The following is a 23,971-nucleotide window of genomic DNA, read 5'->3' on the forward strand; positions in this document are numbered from 1 at the left end:
ATACAGTCTCACTGCAAGGAGCACATTCATTGTGACAGCCATTCTTTTCCCTTTGTCCAGAAGTATGGAAATGAAACAATATAAAGCTATAGGACAGACAAGAGCAGTCATTTCTAAAATAAGCCATGCTGCCTCGATATTTTACATCTGTTTGACAAGGAGGGGCCAAAGGAATGTACAACTGTAACACCACAGGCTGTATAACCATTATTTGAAAGAGCATATTTCAATCAAACTGCAGGATGCCAATGTTGGGTGAGGAGAATAAAAAAGCACAAATTGGAACATATACCAGAAGTAACAGGGAGAAGGTTAAGGTACAAAAATAAACATCACTGTGACACTTACTGGGATGACAATGGATGTGAATTGGGGATGGTGACGGCAAAGAAAGCTCTTACAACAGCACTCTAGTCTAGGAGTCGTTGGACCGGCAGGGCACCCACAGCCGGCGAGCCCCCTGCTCGCAAGGGCCTGCCAAGCGAGTCACACAGAGGCAGAGAACATGTGGAGCTTTCACAAGTACCCTGCTGTTCCCTTCCCTGGTAGGAAAGACCAAACCAGGAAAGCGGACAGAAATAGGACACTGAGTGAAGTACAAAGCTATCGGAACACCTGCCAGCTCTTTTTCATCCCAGCTGAGGGTCCTGTTGATTGTGCCATGAGGCCATTCCCAAGGATGATGATGACAAAAATAGAGACTGCACGTGCATGCCTCTTATGTGCAGGTCCTCTCGTGGTTATCCAATTCAGATACTGCCGTTTTCATTTATGGAGCTCCTTATAAACAAAGAAAGATGGAAAGGAGAAAGGATCACTTGTGCCGTGGAGTGTTCTTCTTTCGTTTCCGTTTAAAAAAGCAGCAACACCTGCAGAGAGAAAGAAAGAGAGAGAGAGAGAGAGAGAGAGAGAGAGAGAGAGAGAGAGAGAGAGAGAGAGTGATGATCATAACACACATCTTTAAATTCCACTAGGCCAAATGCAGGAGCGGCACACACCTGTTCAACATGACACTGCATATTCTGGCAAAAAAGTTAAGAGGAAAGCACATACCCCATGAATGTTACTATATTTCAAACTGGAATACACGAAACTTCGCATCTTAACTACAGTTAAAGAATAACTAATAAACATTGCAAAACACTTTTGCAATGGATGGATAAAACATAAAAGAAAATAAAATAAAGGCAGTACAGATTTAACTGGAATACAGGTAGTCTGTTGCCTCATTCTGTTCCCAAAATAGGTGGGAGTTTCCCCTCCATTTAATTTTACAAGCATATTTTATTGAACAGTAAAGTAACAAGAAACACACTGTGTTAAAATAAGTCCACAAAACCAAAACAGGTTTGTTAAAAGATAAAAAATATGAATTTGAAATGATTAACACCATAAAAGGGTGAGAGAACAGCTCCACACTTACATGAAAGAAAAAGATTTCCTAGGTTTTGTGAAACATGTACTAGCAAACTCTGATGAGTTATGTCTATACCATCACATTAAAGGTAGGTGTTATGTTTTCTATACACCTACCAGAAAATGAAGATATTAATTTAATCGGTGATGGTCTTTCTGTTGGTTTCAGATGGAGGTTGCTATGATTGCAGCAGGTGTACTGTGCTCCTGGAGAACAGACACCTCTCATCCACCAGCTCAGGCCTTTTCCTACCTCCTGTCTGAACCACAGCATGCTCACACCTGGAGAGCTGTATATATGTTTAAAGACAAATGTTTGCAGAGAAGGTCTTCTTGAAACTTATACTGAGATCACAGATGTTTGGGACAGAAACTTGTGTAGTAGTGAGCATATTTTAATTCAAACTAAATCTTGCAAGGAGATTGAAGATTATTGCATCCGCTAACACCGCAATTCAAATTCTGCTGCTTTTCACCCAACTGTGTAACTGCGGAGCTGTATGTGCCCCTTCAGTAGTTCCCAAAATCCCTGCACAGCACTTTGCCTATGAGTTCTAGTCCGGTCTGCTCTCTTGGGTTTGACATAGACTGTAGAGACACTCACCACAGGTTGAGCATTTTCACGCAGCTACAGAAAGAGTGTAAAGAGAAAAGACAGAGATTAATACACCAAAGTGAAATGGCAATACCGCCAATACTGGCACATGGGGCAGGGGGTTCACAGTTGGACTCGTCCAGAGTAGACACCTCAGGTAACCCAAACTATTGCTATAGCTAATGCACCTTTTGTTAAGACTTTTATTCACCTGAAGTAGAGAACGTGGCCGGTCGGACTGAAACCAATCTAAAGAGACAGTGGTCACACGACACCATACATCGATACTGTACAAAATTTTCTTCAATAGCCCACACTTCTGATTTTAACAAGGTGTATACACATTCTCATTGCAGAGAGCCTATACTGGTGTTTTAAGAGGTATTTCCAACATGGAATGTTTACAGGTTTGCTTCATGATCACTGAAACTACCCACTCTACTTGGCAAGGTTTTTAGTAAAACATGCCACAGGACTCAATCTACTGAGATCTTGCCTTGACATTACTTCATCTGATTATGTCCTTTAACTACTCTAAATGCCAGAGGGCAGCCTGATTCAATGTTGAAAACAACATTTGTGGCAGCAGTTTAAGTATTGCTGCACAGTAACACTTTTCTTTTGTATAAGGAGATGCTTTCTTGATCTTTGTGACAACTGTTTAAAACTTGTGATTTATTGAAGTGCTGGTAACTTAGTTTAAATGGCAATAAAACCATGAAATCAGAAAATCTAGTTTTACAAGTGTAAACAGCAACATATTCAATAATCTTCTGGACTAGTCCAGAAAAATCAGGAAACAGGGAAAAAGAAAACGAGGAAAAGAATAAACTGGGACAAGGTACGAAAAGTGGATGCACACAAACACACTTAAAATACCTAACACATCTAAAGCAGAAAACACATCATGAACACACATACTCTGGTGAAGCAGAATGCTGTTTCAATAAGACACCCAACAGGCAATATCTTGTGTCATAATTTCTGGAACGATGAGAACAGCTGTTGTAGTTTGTTTTAGTACAAACTGAATGAACATCAGTGGTAGAAACTTATGTAATGAAGAGGCTGTATTTAACACAGCTGCAGAAACCATTGCATGCTTTTCTGTTTAATATTCTGTTCTACCAGCCTCTGCTGGAGTCTTTTCTTTCCAAATGAAGTGCAAACAAACCAAGCCTGCAGTTAAGATATCAAAGGGCCAGATGAAAATGTGCGCATCATCATTTCAAACAAGCCAGCCAATACACCTGATGGGTAACCAGCCCCTTCTCAGTAGTAAATTGAACGGAGGGAAATGGGCAACAAATACAATTTAGCAAGGACATAAAATGACAAAAAGGTAAATTTGCTCTTTCACTGCATGATGGCAGCTTGCCTTTACAAATCTTTCAACTTAATAGAAGCAAAAACATGGAAAAAATGACACTGAAGTGAATCTGAACAACGGATGCCGTTGAGAACCTGAAAGTGTTGAAACTTGGGGGGGGGGGGGGATTGCCATGTACTTTTATCCTGTTTTTCAAACCTACAAGACAGTCATGTGTCCAGAGCCTGATTATCAGATTGTGATGTATGGCAGCCTGTACACAGAGCAAGTTGGACAATTGAGATGGGGTTAATTCCCATACATTTTCAGTTACACACATACACGACTACACTGCAGAACCCTGAATGTGGGTACAGTGGAAGGATCACGTACTTGGCTTCATCCACTACTTCCACTTCTGCCTGCGCTGTGATTGGAGCGTTGGAATGAGCCGCCAATGGATCGTCTGCATTGAGCTCCCCATTGGTTGAGCTGACCACCTAAAAGACAGTGAATTATAATTACCTAACAAATGGAAAACAAGACCACAGTCTGAGAGGACATGGCTATAGGTTTTCCCAGATTCCAATATTACTTACCTGAAGTATAGTGATGCTATACAATGTGAATATTAAAATGCTATACAAGTTCAAAAAGCCCCTGAGCACATAGCTGTCTACCTTATCTTACCTGTTCTGTGAAATGAAACCACGTGTTTTATTTTACTTAGTAATGTACATCTGGTAAATTACAAACATCTTCAAACTGCCCCTGACATCTTGAATTTCAAGAATTCCTACAAAAAGACAGAAGGGTCTTCCTGTCTGTTCAGGAAAAGAAGTTTGTTGTATCAACCTTGAGTAATGGTGGGACCCCCACGTCATCTTATGAGCTCCCCCGGGGAGGTGCAGGTTAGGAAACACTAAGGAATAACAATTCAACCATAAAGCAAAGGAGAGCCAGGGTGATGCAAATCAACAGCTCATGCTCAATACAGCGCTTACATCCATCTTATGGAAAACAGGCCAATCAGAGCCCAGGAGGGCAGTGCGAGACAGGGACGTACCTGAACAGATCCTCCGTGCCTGTCCGCTGCCAGGTGGGAGGCCAGGTAAGAGGAGTTTGTCTGTCGGTTGGGCTGTACCTCCCATGCTCCGCGGCGGTCAGAGGATGCAGTCTGTTCAAGGGGAGTGAGGCACGCAGAGCGAGGCAAGGCCAAACGGGGGTTAGAGTGGGTGGGAACCATGCAATGTGGTTCGGTAGAGGAAATCCACACAGTGAAATGAGAAAACAGAAGCAGTAGGGCAAAGGCAGGTTAGTGATACAGAGCAAAACAGGCCATGAAGGGGCAAACAGAAAAAGCAAATATAAAACCAGAAAAAAAAATGCACACATATACACAAACAAATACAGACCTAAATTTGCCTGTGATCTATAGCTGTACTGGGCATGGTGTATTGTTTCCATAAAACACACAGATAACAATCTTGTACTCTTCTTTTTTATGGTCAGTTGCTATTGCGGAATGCCAAACAACAAAGATATTTGCTGCAGTGGTCTTACAGCTCCTTCACTCATTTCAAGTTTAAGCAACAACAACAGATGACCTGTGGATAAACTAGCTTTAAAAGCAGTGGAATGCAAGACTAGGTGCTGCACACATTGACTTCCTTTATTTATAAAAGTTATGAACCAATTCTCAAAGTGGCCTTCATCATTTGTGCTGAAAATCCCCAGTGCTGCAGACCTGTCTGCACTCCAGCACAGTAACCCTGGAGAGACCATACTCATTTATCTTAAAGAAGTTTGGCAGTACAAGGGGAGGAAAAAAACACCATTAGTGCATTGCAATAGCTGCAAAAGAGGACCAACAGCTCCTGACCTTTCCCCCTTATTATTTAAGTAAAGTTCTTACTCTGCAACCCATTAGTTGTGGCACATCATCACAACCTAAGTTCAAGCTGTAGAAGAGCATGCTGATTGCCAGCAGCCCACAATGAAGAGAATCACATTATTCTATTCACAAATCACAAAGTCAAAGCTGCTCCTTGGCTTGGCTGGTCATATTTACTTTTTCCATTACAGACTGAATTATTATTATTATTTTGCTATTGACTAAAACCATCCCTCGTTTAGACAGCATAATACCAACCACTGCAAAGGCAAGTAATACACTAGGATATAAAGGAAGCAGGAACTGTAAAATGAAGCAGCATGGAACAAAATAATAAAGGCAGCTGCTGCTTTTAAATGTCAGGCAACACATAAGCATGCACTTTAGTCATACTTTGTATCAGCTTGGTGCTGCTAGTGCACATGCTTCATGGGGATCGTTGGGGTGTGGCCAGAACTCATACTTTCAGGCAGGGAAAAGACTGGTGCAGCAGCGTAGGACCCTCAATTTGGTGAATTTGAAATACTAAACTGCATAGCAGCAGACATAAATAACATCCACAAACTAAAATACTTCAAAAGAAAGTGAAATATTGCAGCAATGATAGCATGTCATATCTTTGCTGGTGGAAACCTTTAAGTGAATGACTTAACTAAATACAGATATGACAGAAGGGCCATCGTGAAGGCAAAGAAGTGTTCACCTGGTTCCGCAGAGGCTGGTGCTGTGAAGGCCGGTCCCGGTGGGCATGGCTCTCACGGGTTACAGCAGATGCCCCTGAATCCACGTGAATGGATCCAACCGGCGTAGGCTAAGGGAATGCACAAAAAAAAAAAAAAAAACCTCTGTTGAAGAGTATGGGGCCAAATATAATTTGAGATTCCATGCCCAAGCAGAAGGCAAAAGCACCCAAAGCATCCATTTAATCAAAAGTTTTCATAGACTGTTCAGCAGAACGTCAACTCGTGTGAAGCCCGGAACACAGATGACTCAGTGGTAACTAACAGCTCTTTTCAACTCCTCTGAATTGTCTCAGTGGAAGCAGATGAATGAACCATTCAGCACTATGGTCAATACAGAGGACTTTGAGTAAACCATGAAACCTTAGCCATTACTAGCACAGCTGCACGGTACTCACAATTTGCCTGCCGACCCAGTCATAGGTGTAGTCAAAGGTGTACCCTTTCCGCTCAAACAACTCTGTGAACAGCGTCCTCAGGTAGTCGTAATCAGGTTTCTCGAAGAAGTCCAGCCGTCGCACATAGCGCAAGTAGGTTGCCATCTCCTCTGGAGAAACCACACAGACGCGTGAAACCCCATACCTTTACTTGGTAGATACCAGACACAAAGCTTATTCCCTACTGTTTGAATTCAGCTGAAACAAAAGCACCAGAACAAAACCCTGTGGTAGCTTAAAAATAAGTAAATGCCCTGTAGCAAAGGTCAATAAAATCCAAATGATGTGACTAAACCCAGGAAGAGTCATGACTGCCTCCAAAAATTTCCTCTGTGAAATAGGAAATTAACATATGCTACTGAAAATGAAGAAGAAGAAAAAAAAAAAAAGAAACAGTGCAGGAAAATAATGCACAAGAGACTGAAAAGGAAAAAGAGAAAGAAGAGTCAAGAGTTGACCACTGCTTCAATGTACCTGGAAAGCTCTCACAGAGAACCTCAATAGGAGTGTTGCGTTTTGTGTCCCCAATCTTCTGGTAGCGTTCTTTCAGAGTGTCTGCCTGCAGTTCGAGGACAGACAGTGCAACATCGCTGGACCCTATTAACAGTCTATATGTTTTATATGCTTAGTTGCTTAGCTCACAATTCCTGCCAGAAGTAACTTAATTTCTCAGACTTATATATCTGGACATTTCACTTCACCTGTTGAGGCTGACTGCCAAATTTATGTATTTAACCAATACGCTACTAAGTACTGCCTTACTTATTTACCACCTTCCCTTACCTTGAGGCCCTGCCAGGGCAAACTACCCCGAAGAAAGTACATGAACATATGACCCAAGGCCTCCAGGTCATCTCGTCGACTTTGCTCTGCAACATAAAAGGAGGTTCAGTTCAGCTGGCAGTACGCAGGAGAGAAGGTTTTCAGACAATTTCACACGACAAACAACATTCATGAAAAAATTTACTCAAAACATTTTTTCCTTTTTCTTTCTTCCCCTAAGCAGCTTGTTCCTTAATACAACTTCCATTTAACTCAAGTAGACTAGTTCAATTGATTCAACAAAACAGCTGACGGTACTCCAGCAGACAGGGCCACATCTTCAAAGACCATGAAAACTTAATGTATGACTGAACATGAAAAGAACACAGCCTCGTATCAGCTGAACTGAAACGGTAGCTTAGAACTGCTTGAAAAATAATCTATTACCTACAACTTGTGAGGGCGAGGTAAAGAGAGAAACAGTATTATAACACAGATATACCTTTCCCCAGATGTGTGTTGATGGACATGTAGCGAGCTGTGCCAGTTAGACTCTTATGCTCCCGGTAGGGAATGTGTTTTTTGGTCTCAGGGTCAATATACTCCTTGGCTAGACCAAAGTCAATTATGTGAATGATGTGCTCCTTCTTGTTGCCCTGTCGCCCAATGAGAAAGTTTTCCGGTTTAACGTCCCTGTAGATGAGGTTCTTGGAGTGCACATACTCCATCCGGGAGATCTGAGCACAAAATGGGGGGAAAGGGTGAAAGAAGAGAGCATCATAAAATGTAGGTGGAGAGGTTTTATTTGAACATAGAAGCAATGGATTGCTGGAGCAACTAACCAACTGGATAGCAATCATAAGGACAGTCTTAAGGGAAAAGGTCCTGTCACACAGGTCAAAGAGGTCCTCCAGACTAGGGCCCAACAGCTCCAGCACCATGGCGTTGTATTTGCCACACGGCCCAAAGTAGTACACCTGCGGCAGGCCCTCAGCTGGGAAGCAGAGAGAAACAGTGTGAGACAAACAGGAAACTGGATACAGGCAATGCAACACATAAACAAAACAACATTTTCTGGTCACTTAAAGAACATTTGATTTACTTCAGCAATATGTTAAATACACTGACACATACTGTACTGTAGAAACACTGTGGCAGAAATATGCTACTCCCAGTACCCTTATTAAATCAGCTTTGATGTCAGCCTCCTGTGTCATAATGTGGTGAAATACAAAATGTTTAACCGTCTTTACAAAAATCAGAAGAGCAATGAAAGCAGTGCCCAACTCAAGAATCTTCTCAAAACCTATGATGAATTTTATTTCTTCTTATTCTTTGTTTTCTCTAACATCCTTGCATGTTGCCTTGGTCTGCAGTGTGCCATTGCCCTGAAGGATACAGCTGCTGCAAGGCAAATTTCAGGGAAATCTGAAAATAAAGTTAAACTTTATTGTATGAAAATTAGTCGAGAGGGGCACAAGATATGAATAATAAGGTGATAAATATGGATTATTTCAAACAGTGAAATACTTCCCAAGTATCAAGTCAAAAAACTGTCACCAGATGGAGATATACATGTATGACAAGAGTGGAATAATGGGAACTGCTGCTTAGACTTCACTCACGACTAGAAGCACTGTTACTGCTGCTGCCTATCTGAGGTCTACTTTATCAAAAAACAAAATTAATTCAACAAGACATAAAAGGCAAAAAGAAACCAGATTAAAGAATATACAGGCACACCGAAGGAGCTATTAACACTGGACCAACTATTCAGTACTAGAGAACATGCATTGAGACAAAGGTTTTTTTTTATGTCATAGGTTTTAACAGCTTGCAGCTGCATCCCTTAAACAGTGGCATTTTATGGGTTCACTGGCATAGCTTAAGGCTGCATGCCTTAAACACAAAAGGGGTAACGACAGGAAAGCAAACGGGCCTTTGCGCTCCAGGCAAAACACTCAATTTTTCAAAAACTACAGAAATGTTAAAGCAGTGGATATATTCCAAAGTTCCAAATCGAAACATCAAATACTGCATCATTACTGATCCATATCCTTATTGCTCCTACAAATCCAATTATTTTGATGGCGAACAGGCAAAAGGAAATGGAGCAACCAGAGCAGACACAGCGTGCATTCTATGAAATATGCTCAGTATTACACTGTTAAGTCCAATACTGTTTATGAGCAAAGTTTGATTTGCATCACGTATACATCATTGCAATGTCAAACCATATAACTTTTATCTGAAGCGCATTTAAAATATACAGAATGTACAGGCTCAGACAGATTCTCCATGCAAAATCTGCAGATGGCTCAACTGGTAGCTTCACTTTGTAAAGTTGTGGGCCGTTACAGATTTTCTGTGCACCCACAAAACACCATCTGCTGCAAAACAGATTCAAACGGTTGCACAAAGCTGTGGCAGAGGGGTGAGACTTTGTATTGGTGGGGGAAGGTATTTGGACTATGCAGAGCAATACAGCGAGCAACGTGACCCTAGATGTCCTAGCTCCCTCTACCCACCATCCACAGATCAACAGGCTGACAAGCAAAGCAGCTTTGTTGGGCAGGTCGATCTTGATCTGAGTTTGCTGTCAAGTGATATCTACACCAACTGTCAGTACCAGCCACAAGCACAGTGCCACTGGGCAGGAGGTGGGGTATAACCCACGTGCCAGGTGCACATTAACTAAGAACAGCAGTGAACACCCAGGTTCAGTGGAGTGGGAAACTGTACCCACACTTCCAGCTGTCACTCTGTGCTTGTGGGGTGGGAGCTCCCTTCTGTAAATATAAAATGTCGGTCTGAGAGACAATATGTTAACTGTTTCTAACCACTAATTAAAAGCGTAAACCCTGATGTTAACAGTAACCTGTATTTCATTCAATTCAATTCCAAGAGAGAAAGCATTACATATTAGTGGCCATTAATTCCATTATAGGCAAAATGGGATGTGATAACTCATAGTTTTACTTTTGAAAAGGAGGAAAATTACAACAACAAAGTCCAGTGCCCGCTAGATGTCTGCTCACTGTCACGGAAAGATTCTGACATTGCAACTCTAATAAAACAACATGATCTGCACCAGAGCTGAAAGGATGGAGACTGTTCATAGTAGAATAAAATGTTTCATGTCTTACAACTGACAGCAGTGTAGTTAAATCAGGTCTGCACTGTGTGTGTAGAAACAGATATACTGTATATTGAGGGTGAAACAAGCAGAATGAGAACAAAGCATTCTTAGCTGTGTATCTGGAGCAAGGTTAGCATCTGTTACTCAACAGCTTGCTGGAAAGGATTGCCAACATGAGCCACATCACTGTCCTCTCTGCACTACAGTAGTGTATGCATCCTTCTAAGCTGGAGACTTCTTAATGCTGACACTATGTCACATGATCTGCATCACCAATTCATGTGCAGAACTGAACGTTAAGTGTTGGAGAGCAGAAAGTAATAATCAGAGAAGCTTTTCAAGCTGCCAGAGCTAATGCTGAACGAAAAAATAAAAAAGACACTACTTAACCACTGTCTAGATTTAATCTCTAACAGATACAGACTGTGGGGAGCATGGATTGAATCTGTGGGGACAATGTCACACTGACAGTCAGCCCAAACTATGTCTGTTCTAAAGCACATTGACCATGATTTAGCCATCAACAGGACCAGCCAGCACAGCTATGTCCCTGAATCGGGTTAGTGCTGCCACAGCTTGATATGAGGAAAGGGGTGGGGGCACTGGGGAGGCAAACCAGAAGGAGTAGAGATACTTTGAGCCAAGCAGGGGCCGACATCAGTACTGGTGACTCATGCCAACGTCACAAAAGGCAGCGAGGGAGAGCACCACAGCAACGTGGAGGAAGGCCGGGTAACACACATGCACTGCAGTTTTTGCTGAGAAATCATTGGTCTCTAGACATTCCAGCAACTGAGTTACTCCCTCTCCTGCCCCCCTTTAAACCAGGAGTCAGACAGGTCTGCACAAATTATATTTGCAATCTTAATATCTATTAAATAATGAAAAGTATAACATGCAACATGTTCACCATTCTGAGGTAGGGTACTGTTTTTAAAATGTTTTCTGCCAAAAACTGGTTCTTAGTTGTTGGATTTTACTTTTTATTAGAAAAGAAAAAGTACATAGGTCACCAGAGTCTAATGATTGAAGGTGCTTTTGAAAGCGTTGATCACTACATATAACAAATAGGTAAAAAAAGAAAAGTAAATTTCTAAATTAAGCAATATTCCTCCAGGCTTCGAAATATATTCCTAAATGCTGGCAATGTTTGGTTAAATCACAGAAAGGATGCACTGTAATGGAGCCAAAACGTTGTCCTGGACTGGCAAGCACCTAGAAAAGTAACTGCTTACATAAAGTCTAATGAGGTACTCAACTGGGGAACACTGTACGATTGTAAAAATTTATTACTTTCCACGGTGAGAAATGGGAAAATAATCACAATTTTCCCTGTCGATGAATAAGATGGACAAGACGGGAGAGAGGAGGACAGAATTCTGACATCTCTGGAGCCAACGCTCTGTGGGACCTACTTACATATCAATAATGTTTCTCAGGGAAACTCCTGTTTACACTTTCTCATTTTCTCTTTTTGGATTCTCTTCAAACAAGACAGCCAAGTTCATCATGTGAGCCACTATTTACTCTTGCAAATTTTAAATTGTATCAAATACCAACAGATAATACATGGACAGTTTTCAATGTCACTCCATGAATAATTAATACTTAAATTTATGGAACATTCCTACACACTGTTTTTATATCAAATGTTTGTGGTATTCAAAGTAGATTAGTTTTTCCACCACCTGTATCTTTCAGAATATCACAGAATTAAATTCTGGCTGTAGCATTTGTTGGTATTCAACACAATACACCACATACCATGATACATCATTTTAATTGTACATATACAAGGTACCATGTAATTCATCCTGAATAACAAATCTGGTGATTGTTTCATAATCTATTTTATCAGATGTACCATCACAGATCTAGACAGAATGGATTTTAATTTAAATTGAATTGACAGAAGAAAAAAATAGAAAAGCACAACTACAAGAGATGCTCAGCTTCCCCTCTTGAAAAAGCAAAAAGATGGAGAAATAATGTAAAAACGGGCAGCACTGCATAGCTGGAAAGAGAGCTTTGGAGCGTTCCAGAGACAAGTCTGGGCATGTGCACCCGGGTTTTTCAGTCCCTCTGGAAGCTGCTGCACACTGGCATGATTTTACACTGTTTATTTCCCAGCCAAGTCTTCAAACTGTGTAGGGAGCAGCAGACTGTATCAAGAACATTACTGAACAATGTGAGAAGCATTAACTTTCCTCTGCATGAAGCAACTACTCCAAAGTGCTGCAAGGGGAAGAAAAGAACACAGCAGCTGTAGAGTTGTTTTGTTCAAGATGACATTTCACACCCTGGTGTGCCACTCTGGGCCAAATTCATCTAATTGCCCTGCAAAACATTCACAGAAATATTGTTCAGATGACCCTTGTTAAATACACCAAAATAAAGCAATACTGCAACTGGGCAGTACACTGAAGTAAGGTACGTGAACCCGAACTTCCTCAGTTGAATAAACAGGTAAAACATTTGGAATGAAATCCTGGACTAAGTGATAAAGTAATGTTAGAGCCCCTAATCTGATCCCCATGTTACAAGTTCATTTCATGTAGTGCCTACGGTTTATATGAGCTCAAATTGGTGCTTCCTGCATTCCCATTTGTTCTTCATCCTGTTCTTCTTCACTATGATGTCAGCTGCTGTTGCCATTAATTGTCCAACAGTTTTGCAGAAGATTTAAAATTACTCTGAATTATGCAGAATGAGTTACAGAGAGGACTTAAAGAGAAACTGAAGATATACTGGAAAACAAGGTGGTTTTCCTCTGTATGCAGTGTACAAATTCCAGTAATACAAAGGTTTCATTTTCCTTAGTGAGTTTAAAGCAGTTACAGCTTGCCATTCCTTATGTGACTGTGTTTGAGAGCATATTTGCTTAAAGACAAAATGGGAAGGAAAAAAAAAAACTATCTTGTTGCATTTGTACTTTCCAGACTTCTGTGCTATAGTTATGCCAGATTTAGGAACACTAAAAATGTCTAAGGATAACAGCAATGCTAGCATAATGTTTTTTTTTTTTTTTTTTTTTTAAAAAAAGGAAAAAAAAAAAAGACATTAAATGGCACAAAATTCCCCATACTGAATACAGTTGCACAGGACAAGACTCAGCAATATTTACAGCACCCGACTGAATACACATTAACTGCTCACTGCTCCAGGTCTGACAGCCTGTGACACTATATACCATCCACATCAGAACAACCGCACTAGCTCCTATGAAAAGAGCAAACATTTATTTGTCAGAAACCTTTCAGAGAACTGCTTAAATGGCAGAGAGATCGACTGTGCCAACTTTGAGAATCTCCACAGTAAAACACTGGATCTAATCTCAGGAAATGAATGGTTATATTGTCCTGTAAAGCCATGTACAACTGGGCGAAATATCATTACTTTTAAAAAATGAATAATCAACACCTGTACCTTAGTGGGGAAGGGTTGTAAAGCAAAATCATACCAAATAAAAGTGTTTGTTTCTAGATTTACATTTATTGATTTAGATGATGCTGTTCTCCTAAGCCACTTACAATATTAAACTACCTATAGTGATTTACCCAGCAGGATAAAAGGGCAATTTTTACTGAAGTAACTTTACGGTAAAAACCTTGTTCAAGGGAATTGCAGCAATAGGAGGAATTTGAACCCGTGACCTTCGGACCCAAAGAAAACAGCTCTAACCACTATGATCCCAGCTGTCCCTATCCCATTTTACATGTTTCATACATATTATTCTCACCTTGAAAACATCAGTACCTGACTTTATTGCTCCATGTCTTATTCATCACAGCTGAGAAGCAAAGCAACCCAGTACATCACCCATCCATGTGGCTTCTGCTGAGTGACCCACTAAAGAGTGAGTGTGCAATTCCAGTAAGGCCTTGACCAGTTTCAGCAACCACCCTGCCACTATACCTCTTAACCAGGAACCCAGTTCACCACTGCAGCCTTGCTGCTGCTAGTCATTTATTCGCTTCACCCATTCCCAGATGGCATGCTTCAGCTGTGCACAGTATGCATCCTGGAAACGTACTTGCATCTATTGTAGTATTCATTTAACACCTGCTTTCAAAACAAAGCAATGTGCATAGCTTAAAAGGTCTTGCACATTTACCCTTCTACAAATTTCTATAGGAGCACTTTTCCTCAAAAGATCTCATTTTTGGATTTGAACCTGCCATTCCCTAAACATGAGTTTGGTAGGCCAGCAGGCCCCATCATTTCCAAGAACAGTCTTGTGCTATTCACCATGGTCACAGCTCACAGGGATCACACTGGAGAAACACAGCCTTAAAAATGTACCCTGTAGGGTAATACAGTTTAATGAATTATCAGGGATCCTGCCGTTAGTCTCACAAACAAAAATGGCAACAGGTCATCAAGACGAGCTGCGGTGTATGTACCTTTCTTGATTAAATGCCATCAGATTTAAAGTGTATTCAAATGAAAAACTTCTGAAATAGAATCTCAAATTGTGAGAGACAAAAAACAGCAACCGAAAAGAAACTGTTTTATACATGTTTGTGTACTTATTCCTTCCATCTGTTGACTAATAAAAAATAGTGATACCACTACTAAGGAGAACTAGTACAAAAATAAAAAAGAAAAAAGTAAATTCAAAGAGTAAACTGCCAAGCTTTTCTTGCCAAAAAGATTTTGCTCTGAAACCTGTACTATATCTGCATATATACACACTGCAGAGAGACACACAAAGTGGACATTAATGTGCAAGAATGGTATGAGATACAGAATAAAGATTACCCATGAAACCCATCCATTAATGGGCTTTTATCCCAGGTATTCTGGGTCAGGACCCCATTCCACAAAGGCACACTGGCCTGGAATGGGGTCATCTTACCTCAGCTGAAGCAGCAGTGAGTTTACTGCCCACAGTGCTGAACTCTAAATAATTGATCAGTTTCAGCATGACTGGATAAGATGTTGCCTGTCTGGGCTTCCCATCCCAGGTCCCCTTCTTCCTGAACACCCCAACACCCCCTTCAGACTACAGCAAACTACTAAACCCCCTTTGCCTGTGTCAGAAACTATTACCTCAAAACAAATTTATGAATTATTAGTCAAAATAAGAGCAATCCTACAGTCCAGTACTGTTGGGAGATCACAATGCATTTATGAAAATAATCTCCTGCTCACTAAGAGATAAAGGGATGTTTAAGAAATTTAGAATGGGCTGCATTTTAGCTGCATTCAGAAAAACCTAACTCTCGAGACTGCTTACTACATTTTAAGAAATGAATTGATAAAAATAAACAAAAGCCATCTGATTAAGACTTAAAGGTCCAGCATTCATACACACAAAGACGATAACCTTGGGTACGGAGAGCTACAGTAGTATCAGTCACCACTGGTCAGCAATGTCGGAAGATCACATTAACATAAGTGAGAAAGTACATCAAATGTAAATAAAGATTAACTGCAAAAAAACCGAGTGGCCTCAAACAGAAGGAAACAAACACCTCTCAGCACTTTCCCCAATTACAAGTTAAATCAAACAAGCAGTTCAAAGACAAATCTGTCAAGCTTCTTAATGTTCCAGGAAGTCAATCAATCAAGAAGCTTTCATAGGATCTCGTGAACATAGCGCATTAAAAAAAATGGTGTGAGGGTAGGAGTTTGCAAAAACCTAACAGATTTACTCACTTTTTCTATTGCATGTTTATGGAAGCAGGAAGTTGTGCTCCAGCTCAATACATCCAATTATTTCACAAAATTTTTCAAAATGGTTTTAAAAAAAAAAATTGGAATTGAAACTAAAAGGTCTTAATTTGTCAGAAGCTCCAGAGAATGCAGAATTGGGCTTCAGATCAATATGCTGCACACTTACAGACAAACTAGCAGGATAGTCCCAGCACTTAGAACAAGTCTCGTATACCAGACAATCAGCAAGCTATTCTTAATTTCAAGTTAAGTTATTGGAAACCTGCTCAGTGGGGTCAGCGTTAAAAATGCTTTAAAATAACAATTGATTAAAAACAACGAATATTATGGTAGATACAACAGTGGATACAGAGTTGATTTAATGCTTACTATAAGAAATTATATTACAGGAAAAGCATCAATTTTTTGAAAAGTAGGATTTCACTCTGAAATTTCTATGCACATCAAATTTTAGAAGCTCACAGGAAAAGACATCCAACACCATTCCCAAAGGAAAGTTTTACAAACATAAACAGCTAAAATATTTAATGTGCAAAGACATACAAGAGAAGAAATACTACATGAAAATTACATTTTTAACCAGTTAGAATAATCCAAGTTATATAAAATTTTGATCTGATCTTACTACCTTCTGGTCATGAGCTCAACATTGCCAATGACAGCCGGATTACGACGACAAGAACAGCAAAACCCCTATACCGACAGAGTGATGAGTCTACCACCATTCCACTCCAGCAGAGGATGGAAATCTTAACAGCCCATTTCATATAGAGTATCGTATTGGCCCTTTCAGTTGCCAAAGAGGGTAGCTTTCAGTCCAGCAACCTGCCACTAGAAATAAAGAGGCAAAAAGAGCCACCTGGTCAAAACAGTCTTTTGCAGTAGATATGCAATACTGTATACACACACACACACACACACACACACACTACAATATTAATGAGAATGGTCTGTAGCTCTAAGAACATTCAGAAGGTTCAGTCGATGTATGAAAGGTTGTACATGGGTTTCACATTAACAGAGAAACTGCGTACTACGTGAGGACAGCGTGTCACTCGATTCACATTACAGCATATTTCCACAGGACAATCCATGCAGCTGACAATGCACATAGACAAAATTAAGAATGACAACTTGCTTTGTACCTCCATAAATTACAAGCCCTGCAATTGCAGCAGTTACCTAAAACATCCTATGAATGCTAAAGATAAAGCCTTTATTCTGAATTTGCTCATTTTCTGAAAATGTGTTTACACATTGTTTGATCCCATGTTCTTGAGAATGAAAGAAAATCCTTAAAAACAAGCAGAAGGGCAGAAGAGCATTTTAACACACATTAATTACTTCCAATATCATCTATGTCACTTAGCCATGCTCCCTGCAAACATGACATGTCAATGTTATTAATATAATGTACCTATAATTAAAAGCATCTTCACACTTCAATGCAACTGTAAATAACAATGAGAACAAGAAGTATTTCTAACTTGTGACAATGTAATTTTGGTCTTTTTTAGAAGCAGACTGACTATACAGCACATATTCAATGAGTGGAGAGAGTAGAGCATGCTGGGAAACCCTTACCTGTACTTCCTAATGTTTTGTAGAACCTGTACTCCAGGTGCAGTTGGGGTGCTCTTGACTTAATTGGTTCCTATGTGAAACAAAAAGGTTAGTTTCTGTTAAGTTACCTGTTATCACTGATACTATACATTTTCCAAAATCACATGAAACTAGTAATTTAAACTAGTGAAACAAACACTGGTCAAACCTGACTAAGCAAGTAATGGTATAGACAGAAACAATTTGTAAGGGCAGTGCTGGATAAATTGGTGTCATCAAAATAAGCCTTAGAGAACTGCAATGGAATAGCATTTCTCACAGTAGTATGTGTAGACAAACTCATCTGTGGGGCAAACAGCACCTGCTCAAGGCAGACACCCTGGAACCAGCTACTCTGTCTGTCCAATTCATTTTGGAGGCTATAACCAGTTGTAAAAGCACCATGTTCAAGCCTTTACACCTTCTCAGACCTCCAACCAGCAGATGTCAGATTTCAAAAACCAGCCTTAGAACCCTTCCTCCTATGATGGAGAAAATGCAATGTTAAAGTTGCTCTTTATGTGGGTGAGTCTCAGTGCTTGTAATTTCATATTTAAGAAAAACAACAAGCTAAGGTACACTCCAGCTGCTACAGCAGCTTCTCATTATACATTGATACAACATGTATTCCTCCTTAAAACACTGTAAGAACAAGGAGCCATCAACAGCTTAAACAAGGCATCTGAACTCTTATCAGCACCTTGAGCACAAAGGCAAACAGGCTTGTTGTGTATACTTTGTGTCTGTTGCAGTTACCTTTCAGAAACACAGCCAATGGCTAACCATCCTTTATCAGAACACACTTAATAATCTTGTGTCATGCAAATCAGACCTGTGCATATGACATTTTAGATCTCATAAATCAGTTGACTCAGGTTAACATTAACGCACACAAATTCCAAACAAGTATTACTGAAAATGTCACTTGCTGGCTTTATGATAGTCCAGTTTCAGAAGCTTTACAGATACAAACTGTACAGAGAATTACTACTGAAAATGCAGTCACTATGCACTGTAATAACTACTTTGAATGCCCTTAGGTTGTCGACTCAGGTCTGAAAGGGAAACGAGAAATGTCAAAATTCTCATTCCAAGAAATCTATCTTCAAACAATGCTATGAACCGATGCAGCTTTTTATTACAACTCAAGTATTTTTAATCTCCATACATGAGAGAATTTGAATTATGGAGGTATGAGTCAACTTTTTGTAGAAACCTTGAAGAGTTAATGTAATACTTACCAGTTTAATGGCTACATATTCATTGGTGTAGAGGTTTTTACCTGGAACAAAATATAGGGAGAAAAGAACATTAGGAGCAGAAGCCTTTTCAACAGACAAGATTGGTGTAGGCATTTTAAAACTTGCATAATACTCTAAAATATTGTGTTCCCCTTGGAACAAGGAATGAATTCAATTATGTAATAATTCAGCACCCAAGGCTTTTTACAGAACAAAGTATCTCAGTGTCTTCAAAGTAAGGGATGCCAAAAAACATCAGCCAGTTAATCTCAACGGTGAAGAAGGATTTCAATACATCAGAGAAAAATAACCTATTCAATTGATTTTAAGATGACATTCAGCTGTCACTAGTAAGACCTTTTATGTAAGCATCATAAAGAGTAAGATCCTGGATGTTCTGAATTAGTTCTCACTTTGTTTCAAACATACAAGTATAGACACATAGCGCCTCAAGAACTGGAGTGATAAAAGTTGCATTTTTTCAGTCACAGAATTTTTGTGGCCATGTATGATGTGGAGTCATACATGCCAGTTAACTATATACTTTTGTATATATTTTTCAGCAGTTCTCAGTTTACACTGTTCAATGTTTCAGAACAGCTTGGTATACGGCAATTAAGGAACTTGTCTTGTGGGTCTGGGTGGAAGTCAGCTGCAGTTCCCGTAACCTTGAAGCACTTATAAAAATACTGAAATACTGGTACAGAACACTGGAAATATTTCTGTAAAACATTAATGATATGTATCCAAGGCACAGTAAAAAACCAATAGTACATATGTGTTAAGGGTTTTGCTTTGAAGGCTAAGTATGAACCATACAGAAAGGGACCAATGAATGAAGCTTGAGCAGTGTGAGATGAACATCATTTCCCAGAGCACCCTTCCTACTGGGGCATGATAGCACAGAGAGCAGAATATTCAGAGGGTGAGAGAGAGTGCAGTTGCAGAATCAACGCCCACACAACACGCACAGTCACAAAGAGTTCCTCAGGCAAGATGATATTTACAGTCATTTGCAATCTTATTTAAAGCTAAAAATGACAGCAAATGAACCCAACATTAAATCCCATCAGCTCTGTCAAAGAGAATAAACAGCATTACAGACATTACTGTCAAAAAAGAGAACTGTTCATTCAGCACAGTGATATTAATGCTGTTAGCTTAGAGAGACCATGTGCACACACTGTGGGCCACATCAGGCAGACATGCAGGTCAAGGCGGGACATACCCAGCTTCAACTCCCCGAAGTTGCCACATCCAATCTTCTTGCCTACACGGAAATTGGGCCCCACCATTAGAACACCAGAGGAGGTCGAGGAGCTGGAGGGCCGCGAATGGCTGCTGCGTGCCTGTGATGGTTTGCTGCCCCGCATCGGTCGCTCTCCCTCTTTATCTCTCAGGGGATCCATGGCACAAGCGACCAGTGTCACCAAGGGCTCGGGGACTTAACAGGGCTGTGTCCCGCAGAAAACGCCCGGGGCACCCTAAACATTCATTGGGCGAGCCCCGCCACTGTTAGTGATGTGCCCACCACTAGGACCACACCAGCAGTATTCCCCTTAAAGCCCTCTGCATTGGGGTGGGGCAGACGACAAGAGACCGGACACCTGGAAAAAGAAGAAATGACAAGGGATCTTCGTCAGCATAAATCTCAGTTAAGTGATATTCTAAGAGGTCAGAGAGTGATCACAGTACAGTATGAGACCAACACCATTGATGTTTTGGGTGGTACCATGCTATGACTTTTGCTCTGCTAAGAAGAACAGGAAAACAAAATACTGTGTGCTTCTTTCTTCTTTTAAAAACAATTCAGGCTGCTCCAAGGTATTGGCAGATTTGGACTAACCTGAAACTAAATGTTAAAACTGAGACCATCTGTCTAGTAAACAAAACAGCTAAATTAGCACCATCCTGTAAACCAAGCAACCACTTATTAGCTTGTAGAAACATATGTAGTAAACCTACATGCAGAAACATTCTGTTGCGAAGGTGGTGCTGTAAAGAACACTTAAAATAGGTACATATCTGGGCTAGCACTTTATAACTTCTGACAGTGAATGCCAAACAATGAAAATATAATTAATGCATTATGTTTATCAAGCATGGAACCTGACATAAAAAAAGCAACCAGCCTCTTAGCTGAAGTAATGGGACTGAAGACAAGACCACTGAACAAAACCTGCATATGAAACACATACATGTATATACTGCATACATATGAGTAGGGGTTTAAACAAAAATTTCGCTCAATCTCCAGATCATAAAAGTGAGGAAAATCAATAAACTGTTCCAAATAAATCATAGCCTATAGCATTTTCCAACAGGAAAACACCAAACGCTGAGGTACTGCATCAGAGAGGCCTCATGAATAATTGAAACCTTTAAAAGGCTTAGCTGGGATGAGGGAAGGCTGGCAGGTCATTTCAATGGCGAAGAGCGCAACAGGAACCCCTCCCCATCCTCTGTCCTCCTGCTTTGTTTGATCAGGCGCCGGCCTCAACTGCCCTATGCTAAGACAGCAGCCATTGCCCTCTCTAAGTTCTGTTGAGGAGCAAAGCTGGGTGGGTACAGCTAAAATGAATCACGAGATCAGGAAACTGCTATTTGCAGACACAAAGGCAAGGCTATAATGTGGGGGAGGGGGTACGCTGTAGGTCAGGTACTTGGAGGGAATGCAGCTAGTTGTTTTTCCGTATGCCGGTCGTGTGCCAATGCAGATGTCTAGACATGGTGCATCTCCATTTCTGTTTCGCAGAATGAGCGTAAGTGTAAAGCAGACTGCTGAGAATATTGGGGACCCCTCAACACACTGTGGTTAGTAATAAAGTAACTTTTTTTTTTTTTTTTTAAAATACATGGCAGGTCTGAGTTTCCCCAATGCAGTGATTGTCCTAGAGAATCACCATTTACTTTCACCATCTGTGAACAAGGTGGAAAAATTCAGTTTCAATATTCAGATATTAATTTTACTTTTCCACTTTCTCTCAGAATTTACATAATGTTTTTTAACCCAAGATGTAGATTTCCCATTTCTACATCTATTCAGAAAAAAACTACTTAAAGTGTAGAGTGCACTACTGACTTGGGGAAATATCAAACTGCCTAAAAAAAAAAAAAAAAAAAAAAAAAATCATTGGTGAGAGCCCTGTGACTGATATCTACAGCCTGTGAATAAATCTTCTTCACACATTTGGAGCCATGGAAGGAAGCCAGGCCCTGTAGGGCTGCTCTTCGGAACTTGAGTTACATGACACTAGGCACCGCATGCTACATGTCGGATGGGGAGTGAAGGGTAACGCACCCTGCTATACCTGTTACAAAATCCACTATACTGCTCAGATGACTGACTATTTCACAGCTTTCAAAAAAAAACATTTGCATTTAAAAGAGCTTTCTAATTTTATACTGTACTTAAGATATGGATCTTCTGCTTATGTAAATAAGTGCATTGCCACAGCAGCAGTCTATATACTGTTCTGAATTGGGCACAGTTCTTCAAAACCAGAGAAGTGTAACAAGCAACTCTTTTTGCTCCAAATCAAGTCAAAACCAGTTCCATTTATATCACTTCCAGCTCTTCTTTCCCCAGCGCCCCTGGCACACAATGTGACCACCTGAGCAAAACAGACAACAGGAGTACAGCACAGAGCAGAAGCACCAAGGCATGTATAGATCCAGGAGGGCATTCATCTCCCTAGGAAAGACTGTAGTAACAAAGCACAGCAACAGTTTACACTTGTCTTATAGAAAAATACTGCATGAAAGTATTACGCATATATAAGTAGCACTTCAATTCTTTAGGCTACGGAAGAACCAGCAGATGCTCCAGAAATCCATTTTAGGTAAAACAAAAACCCAAAATACAAATTTGCAGCCTGTTTAGGTACTAAGTGAAGACCAAAGTCTTGTGTATCTCTGCAAACACAGCACTGAGTCCATTTGCCACCTGAAGAGTAAAACAAATGTGTTAAACTCAGAAGTTCATGAGTTAAACAGAGAATATTAAAAGAGAACAATGAAATCTTAATTCTCTTTCGCTCATAACACACACATACTCTTGTTGTGGTTTCTGGTTGACTTTTCATGGCAGCACAGTGTCTATCAATTCTGCAATGACAGGGACATTCAAAGTGCTGTGAAGCTGCACTCGAAGTCATTAACCTTTACCGAAAAGAGCAGCACAGGAGGGGGCCCGCTGAGCCTCCCCACCTAGCCTCACCCGGTCCTGCAGCAGCTCCTCTCACAGCCCTGCAGTCTGACCAGGTCCCAGCTTTTTATCCATCACATTCCTCCAAAGTGACTCACACAGCTTCCTTTTATATACTTTTATCCATTTAGACAGCTGGACTATTTTCACTGAAGCAATTCTGGTTAAGAATCCCTCTCAGGCCCAACAACAGGACACCACCTGGGACCTTATGTCACTTTTATTTTACTAACCACCAGGATACCTGCTATGTTACACAGCCTGCATGCAAATTATTGCATGGGACTACTTATGTTCTCTTGATAAGCAAAAAAGAAACTGCAGCAAAATGCTCTCCTCATCCCTTTACTATTTGCCATTATCATATTGATTATCCAACATGAGTCAGACCTTTTCCAATGTAAAATATTTATTAAACTCAAAAAAAAAAAAAAAAAAAAAAAAGCCAGTCCACAGCTTACTACTTATCTGGTAGTATGATGTACAAAGATCAGGAAACGTGAAAAAGTATGCAAAAATGTTGCAGATACTGTTGTGATGTTGTTATAATATAATTACCGGAGTTTGGTAAGACAGACAGACAGACAGACAATGATGCTATACTTGCCATCACTATGATAAATGTGTCATCCACAAGGATCACGCCAAGCCCAGGTTGTTCCAAGAACATGCTGAACACACTATTTGGCAGAGGTTACAAGTTGTGATATTAGTCTCGTAAACAAGTGAGTCAATTCACACAGGTTATCACGAATCTCTGCAACCAATGAATGCTGTCCAGATCACAACACAAACACATGGAACCACCAAAGACACCAGAGCATGAACTTGACAGAGAAAGACGATCCCAACCTGTTGGGGCAGAGACTGAAGTTGAGAGGAAGCCCAAAAGTACCACTTAAACCTTGAAAGATCAGTTGAATACAGCATAATATTTATAATGATATTCC

At 40.3% G+C, this 23,971-nt stretch overlaps 1 protein-coding gene and 1 non-coding gene across 6 annotated transcripts in view; both read right to left on the reverse strand.

The window, feature by feature from the left end:
- Positions 1-505: 505 nt before the first annotated feature.
- csnk1g1 (casein kinase 1, gamma 1) overlaps positions 506-23,971 on the reverse strand; it is a 28,056-nt gene continuing 4,590 nt past the window's right edge. For 2 of the 5 annotated variants that reach the window (XM_018752581.2, XM_018752582.2), the window contains exons 3-15: positions 20,043-20,421; positions 18,815-18,855; positions 17,556-17,625; positions 7,996-8,147; positions 7,656-7,890; positions 7,175-7,260; positions 6,866-6,950; positions 6,353-6,501; positions 5,918-6,025; positions 4,387-4,497; positions 3,714-3,820; positions 2,021-2,044; positions 506-869 (exon numbers count right to left, since the gene is read on the reverse strand). In XM_018752581.2, coding sequence (XP_018608097.1) covers positions 815-869; positions 2,021-2,044; positions 3,714-3,820; positions 4,387-4,497; positions 5,918-6,025; positions 6,353-6,501; positions 6,866-6,950; positions 7,175-7,260; positions 7,656-7,890; positions 7,996-8,147; positions 17,556-17,625; positions 18,815-18,855; positions 20,043-20,223 — 1,404 coding nt within the window. In that variant the 5' untranslated portion in view covers positions 20,224-20,421 and the 3' untranslated portion in view covers positions 506-814. Of the gene's footprint in view, positions 870-2,020; positions 2,045-3,713; positions 3,821-4,386; positions 4,498-5,917; positions 6,026-6,352; positions 6,502-6,865; positions 6,951-7,174; positions 7,261-7,655; positions 7,891-7,995; positions 8,148-17,555; positions 17,626-17,853; positions 18,056-18,814; positions 18,856-20,042; positions 20,422-23,971 lie in introns of those variants that run through there. The other 3 variants (XM_018752584.2, XM_018752583.2, XM_018752585.2) reach the window with 3 other exon arrangements.
- Positions 17,859-18,009, reverse strand: LOC114911961 (small nucleolar RNA SNORA47). The gene has a single exon (XR_003798023.1). It is a non-coding gene; the product is annotated as a small nucleolar RNA SNORA47 (small nucleolar RNA).

The sequence above is a fragment of the Scleropages formosus genome, chromosome 11 (genome assembly GCF_900964775.1).
Source record: "Scleropages formosus chromosome 11, fSclFor1.1, whole genome shotgun sequence".
Classification (NCBI taxonomy): Eukaryota; Metazoa; Chordata; class Actinopteri; order Osteoglossiformes; family Osteoglossidae; genus Scleropages; species Scleropages formosus.